General features: G+C 46.2%; 1 gene segment (V, D, J or C); it reads right to left on the bottom strand.

Moving 5' to 3' along the window:
- Positions 1-1,342, bottom strand: part of LOC108541473 (T-cell receptor beta chain V region CTL-L17-like) — a 7,033-nt gene extending 5,691 nt beyond the window's left edge. The window contains 3 exon segments of the V gene segment in view: positions 43-368; positions 855-915; positions 1,322-1,342. Of these exon segments, the coding sequence occupies positions 43-368; positions 855-891 (363 nt within the window).
- Between the last annotated feature and the right edge of the window lie 5,321 nt (positions 1,343-6,663).

Here is a 6,663-nt window from a genome sequence, read left to right as displayed (position 1 = left end):
GCTGGCGGCTGGGAGGGAGGCAGATCTATGAGGGTTTTGAACAGGCTGGAGGTGTCTTTGCAAGGCTGTGGCTTCACTGCTGGCACAGAAGTACATGGCTGAGTCCTCCAGCTTTGTGGACTTGATCTTCAGAGTGAAATTTGATCCATCAGGCCTTCCAACTGAGAATCGATCATCGAATATTTCAGACTTCTCTGAGATCTCATCATTATAGAAGTAAACCAGAAACTCGACTTTCTGCCCCAAGATTTGTCTGTACCAATAGAAGTATAAGTGATTAGAGATGGGGACACACCGCAAGATCACTTCCTGTCCCATCCGTGTGACCTGATGGCTGGGAGTCTGGGTGACTTCAGGTTCTGTGTGTCCTGTGGGAAAAGAAGAAGATTAAGAGAATGGTTTAGAATTGTCTTAGGTAAGTTCAAAGCAAGAATTTCCTAGAGTCCTAAGCATCGACCTGCTTTCAAGAGACTAAAATTGCCCAGCATAGGAGCCAGGTATCCATGGCAGAATCACAACAGGAATGAGGCCTCTCCTAGCTCAGGCATCTGGTCCTGTGGAGGAAAGGAGGGGCATTTTGAGCTCCCATGACCCCACAGGCAAGGTGTGGCAGAATTACTGGTGTCTCTGGCAGCACCCACCATCCCTGGAGCGCCCTCTATAGGAGAGAGGAGGGAGATTTGTATTGGTGCAGAAACCTGACAGTGCAGGGCTCTTCTCAGGGATCTGATGGTGTGTGCAGGACTGAGGGCCGTTAATTTTAAGAGCAGTGCTGGAAAATATGGGGCTCAGCTAGGTAACCCTGAGTACAAAGTCCGGCTCAGAAATTCCAGGAGGTCGCCTTCTCTTATTACCTGCTGTGAGCAACAATTCAGGTGCAAGAGACTCCATGGCTGATGATGGATGCCGAGAAAACTTGGTATTAGGATTAAAGAGACAGAAGGAAAAACAATCAAGTTTGAAAGTTTTAAATCCTGAGTGGAAGAGAGAAGCCAACAAGAAGTTGAAACTCTGAACATGCCCCAGGGAGAGTGAACTAGAGAACAACGATGCAAACGCCATGGGGAACCACTGTCCTCAGGGTCAGGCACTGATACGGCCACCCGAGGAAGGCATTGGGTATTCTGTATTTAAAAAAAAAGAAAAAAAAGGAAAGGACCTGCCGGGTGCGGTGTTTCACGCCTGTAATCCCAGCACTTTTGGGGTCCGAGGGGGGCAAATCAAGAAATTAAGAGTTTGAGACCATCCTGGCCAACATGATAAAACCACATCTCTACTAAAAATAGCTGGTTGTAGTGGCAGTGCCTGTCGTTCCAGCTACCTGGGAGGCTGAGGCAGGAGAATCGCTTGAACCTGGGAGGTGGAGGTGGCAGTGAGCCGAGATCACGCCACTGCACTATTCCAGCCTGGTGACAGAGTGAGACTCCATCTAAAAAAAAAAAAAGAAAGAAAGAAAAGAAAAGGTCTGACTATATTTGGATCTGGGATGAGGGCTGAGATCCAGCGTCTAACTTGAGTCAGAAGAAAAGTCAAAAAACAGTTCATATTGGAAGGTGCATTAGTGTGGCCAGAGTGTTAAACACTTCACACAACATTTCCCAGAGGCACAAGCCAACTGGAAGATACTTGGAACAACTTAAACGTGACAGCATCTGTCCTACATTCAAATTCAGGCATAGTCTCGTTCAAGACAAAGTCATGTCCCAGGCTGCAGGCGTCTGGGCAATTTAGCATTGTCACATCCAATAAATGACAGTATTATGGTCTGAGATTTCTGCCGAGGTCCTATGGAATGCTGAACCGAGTGTTGAGGCTCAGCTGAACGCGTTGCCCCCATGGATCTCTGACTAGACTTAGGAGGAGGTTTGTGCACAGGGAGGCAGTGACTCTGCAGGGCTGTATCTTGGCTACTGGCGCAGAGATACAGAGCTGAGTCTTCTGGCTGCAGCGCGAACACATGAAGGTATAAGCGAGAGCTGTCAGGGCATTCAGGTGTGAAGTGACTTGGCACAGTCTTGTTTTCAATGAGTTCCTTACAGTTGTAGTAAAACATGAACTCCAGGGATTTCTTAGCTTTCTCTCTGAGCCAATACAAAGAATCATGTCCCAGATGCTCACGTTTCATCGTCCTTTTACTCCCCATTCCTGTGACCAGGTATTTTGGTGTCTGCGTAATTCCAGTATCCATAGAGCCTGTGAAAATAGGAAGCCAAATTCAGACGAAGCCTAGGACAGAGTACTCTGAGGCAGTTCCATGAAAAAAGTAAAAAATGCAAGGACAGAAATGTCCCACCTGTGCCCAGGACTCACCTGGGACAATGGACCACACCACAGTGGAGGCTGCAGCCCATGGCAGGGTCACACGGGCAGAGGCGTGGGGACCCTGAGTCTCCCTGCTTGGCATTCTGGTCTTGTGGGTGGGCTTCCCTGGCCCTGAGACAGGGGCTGCTTGGGAAAGTCTCTGCTCCTGTTGGTGTCACTGTTAGTGTCTACAGCTTACACTTCCTCTTTCCCTTCCACCTTTGCACCTGCACCTCAAGAGGTGGGTTTAGACTAGCTTGTCAGGGCCAGGTGTGCACGGCAGCTTCCTCAGACAGTTGCATTTTTCTTAACAACTGCCTGCCCTCCCCACAGTGAATGACTGGGTCTCCCCTTCCTCTTTCTACTTGTGGCTCCCCTCCTCCCTAACACACAGACCCCTTCCCTTTGGGCAGATGTCTTCCTGATGCCTATCTTGGACCCAGGCGAGCGCACTCCAGCTCCTCTCCCTCATCTCGGTGAACTCCAGGAGGCCACCTCACCTGGCTCAGCTGAGCCCTTCCCTGGAGCCAGCTGTGCATCATTTTAAGACCCAGTAATGTAATGCCAACTAGGGAGGGAGCACCCTTCAGTTGGTGCTGAGGGGGCGTGAGAGGAATAATCTGCAACCCCTACCCCCAGGGAGCATCTCACCTACTTAGGATGCCGAACCTGAACACAGACTCGAATGACAGAAGGCCCTAAGGGCATGAGCAGAGGGACTGCAGAGACGAGGCTACGCAGGTCCAGGTGGAATGGATTCAGTGTCTTTATGTTGTCCACACATGGTCTCTCAACTAGCACAAGGAGCAAATCCTGATGCCAGAGCACTTGATTCTTTCCTTAGTCCTTTCCTCCCTCCTGCCTCTCTTCTCCTCCCTCCACTTGACTCAGGAATGTCACTAAAGTCACAGCTCCTCCTGGAGGTGAAAGAGGCACATGGCCCTCTTCTCAGCCATCTGCCCCCAGTCCTCCAGATACAGCACTCGGAGCATAGATACACAAAGGGATTCCGCAGGGGAATACACAAAGCAAGAAGACATTTGAAAGGCAGAAGTAAACGCTTAGCAACTCTCACTGCCCCTTACTGGTGAAACACCTCCAACAGCCTCAATATACACACTTAAGATATCAAAATAATATGATCCACTAGGTATTTATGGAACACAGAACTATATTTCAGGCACTGTTTGAGGACCAGGAATAGAGCAATGAATAAAACCAACTCTCATGGGCACATGGACCATTTTAATTTGTTCAAAAAGCTTTTGTGAATAATGTTCTCATTCTCAAAGTGCTTCAGGGATTACAGGAGCTATAAGACATGTTTGACGTGGGCTGGGCGCAGTGGCTCACGCCTGTAATCCTAGCACTTTGGGAGGCAGAGGTGGGCGGGTTACAAGGTCAGGAATTTCAGACCAGCCTGGCCAATATGGTGAAACCACATCTCTACTAAAACTACAAAAAAATTAGCCAGGTGTGGTGGCGTGCGCCTGACGTCCCAGCTACTCAGGAGGCTGAGGCAGGAGAATCACTTGAACTCGGGAGGCGGAGATTGCAGTAAGCCACGATTGCACCACTGCACTCCAGCCTGGGTGACAGAGCAAGACTCCATCTCAAAAAAATAAAAATAAATAAATAAATAATAAGACATGTTTGACATGTTTACAGATAAAATCTAATTTGGAAAGCTTTACAGGGTATTCTTTAGGAAGATTAAAGTAATTGGTTTTTAGGTGTCTAAATCATTTCATCTACCGACTTTCTCATTTCCTCATCCTTGAAATTCGGATGTGGGGAGAGACTGAAATAACTTTCTCTAACTGTCTACCCAGCTCTGAAACAATGTAAGCCAAGCAGGGTAGACTTCACTAGGCTGCTGTGCCAGAACCTTACATGCTTCACAGCCCCTATCAAAATACTTTACAGAGTGCAGGTGCTTAATACATGTTTGCTTAATTGGTCAACAAATAGATGGATGGAATGGAAAACAGTAAAAACCCTACCTTTTAGGTAGGCCTAAGCACTTAAAAATTGTGTTTCTAATGTGCTGTGGTTGGCATTGGTATATTTATATCTGTAAATCTACAAAAATCACGTTGTAGTCTCAGTATGTAAGGCTGGATGTAACTGATAAAAATAATTTTTATTTCAAAGGCTTTATTTATGAATAATAATGTTTCAATGTTGATGAAGCATTGTCCAAAGGAGATATAGAAGTAGAAAGTTGTTACTTCCTAAATTCTCCTTCTTGTCAGGGTCCCCATCATTCTGTGAACATTTCCTTACTTTATGGCACAAGGGGTTCTAGGCTTTTCCTGCCTGGCTTGGTTTCTACTCTTTGTCCAAAAACTCCTGATTCTTTCTAGTGGACAGTGGTATTTAGAAAACAGAATATGGACCCTAGATGTTTTGGAGTGGTTTTGGGGTGAACTACCCTTAGGCATCACAGTGGACAGAGATGTACATACACATGTTTATTCACAGTACACATATATTTACAGGTATCTTTAATTGCTCTTTAGACCTATTGAGAAGTGATGAGTTCACACGAATTCCAATCCAGTACTATAAGGTTTATTCTTGTGTTCTGGTGTTCTCTCTTTCCGTATTTGCAACTCCCTTATCCAATACTGAGAAATGTGGTTGTGCTATCCTTATAGATTTATATATTTGATTAATCCCTTTCCATGTGACTAAATGTATGCTGCAGCTGCCACTGTCTCTCCCTTGTAAATGGCCTCCTCTCTCCATTCAAGTTCTGACTTCCTGTGCCAGGGAGACCATCCATGTTGAAACTCTCCTCACCTCAGTCCAATTTCTGACACACCACACAAGGGGTGTCTTGCCCCACAGAGTGCGCTTTGCAATCTGCTTGTGCTTCCACAGTCTGCAGGAGGCTGCTTTCCACACCCCATTTGGACTCACCCCTCTTTTGGGGAGACACTTTCCACGTGCTGCATGGTCTCTATCGCCGTCCAACAGGCCTCCCATCTACGCAGATACAAAGAAATGCACGTTAGTCCTCTGTATTTCATGTCACTGTGTGTTTATTGCATAACTTGAGACACCTGACATGGGTGATGACCTGGGAAGACCTCAGGACCTTTTAGGAAGATCTTCTTAGTGTACAGGGTGATGGCTGCAGCTAATGAGCTTGTTTGTAGTTGATTTGTCTGGGATCCTCTGAGTCCCGTGTAGTTCTATTATTCTTCACCTTGTTCTCCAGGGAGGAATGCCAATTTCATGGTTCTAAAAGTCCTAGGTTTTTCCTTCCATACTAACATATATTTATGTCAGTATTTGTCTCCCTTACTGGATTGGATCTTCCTAAGGTCACAAGCTGTATCTTAATCACTTTCTTTTTTCTTCTTCCTAAGGCAACCTCCTTCCTCACCTGCCAGTGTTTACAGAACACCTTAAAGGTGCAACAGCAGCTGCTCCTGAGAGCCCGCCACATGCCTGTTTCCATTCTCTCCCTTCAAAGTGGGAACTGGAGGTCCCCTTCCAACACTTTCAGGTGCACAGACATTCTAATCACCTCTCATTCATCTTGCTAGAACCAAAGGCTTGAGAACCACAACCAGATGTTTTGTTCTCAGCATTTGAAGGCCTGACTGAGTCTAACTTCCTCAAGGACTGATCCTATGCTCTGTTAGTGCTGGAACTTAAACTTATCCTGGTGTCAATGTGGAGCTGCCACACTTTGGAATCCCAGCACTTTGGAAGCCCAAGGCAGGTGAATCACCTGAGGTCAGGAGTTCGAGACCAGCCTGGCCAGCATGACGAAATCCCATCTCTACTAAAAATACAAGAATAACCGGGTGTAGTGGCACGCGCCTGTAATCCCAATTACTTGGGAGGCTGAGGCAGGAGAATCGCTTGAACCCAGGAGAAGGAGGTTGCAGTGGGCCGAGATCACACCATTTGCATTCCAGCCTGGGTGATAAGAGTGAAACTCCGTCAAAAAAAAAAAAAGTTAAGGGTGGCTTCCGTGTTTCAAGTTTGGCTAACCATGTGTGTGTAGCTTCGTTGCACTGACAGAAAATATAGAAAGAGAAAGCTATGGTGAATTCAGCGCTAGACTAGTTGACCCAAGGTACAGGAGCAGATATGTTTAGTAGAAGTTGGGTCTGAGAAAAGCTCAGGAGAGAGTAGGTATTTCAAGGACTGATTATGAATGATAAGAAATTAGATCATAAAAAGGCAAAGAGAGGTAATGTGTACAGTGAGAGAATAATTTATCTATTAGTTGTATTGAAAGCATTTCATTCTTCAAGTAATGCAGCTCGGTTTAACAGTGCTTTTTGTGTTACCATAGTAAAACCTTGTTAAATCAGGAAGGCCATGAGCAGTCCTTAACCA

Source organism: Rhinopithecus bieti, unplaced genomic scaffold, assembly GCF_001698545.2.
Source record: "Rhinopithecus bieti isolate Rb0 unplaced genomic scaffold, ASM169854v2 scaffold_20175, whole genome shotgun sequence".
In the NCBI taxonomy this organism is placed as follows: domain Eukaryota; kingdom Metazoa; phylum Chordata; class Mammalia; order Primates; family Cercopithecidae; genus Rhinopithecus; species Rhinopithecus bieti.
This window is presented reverse-complemented; position numbering and strand designations above follow the sequence as displayed.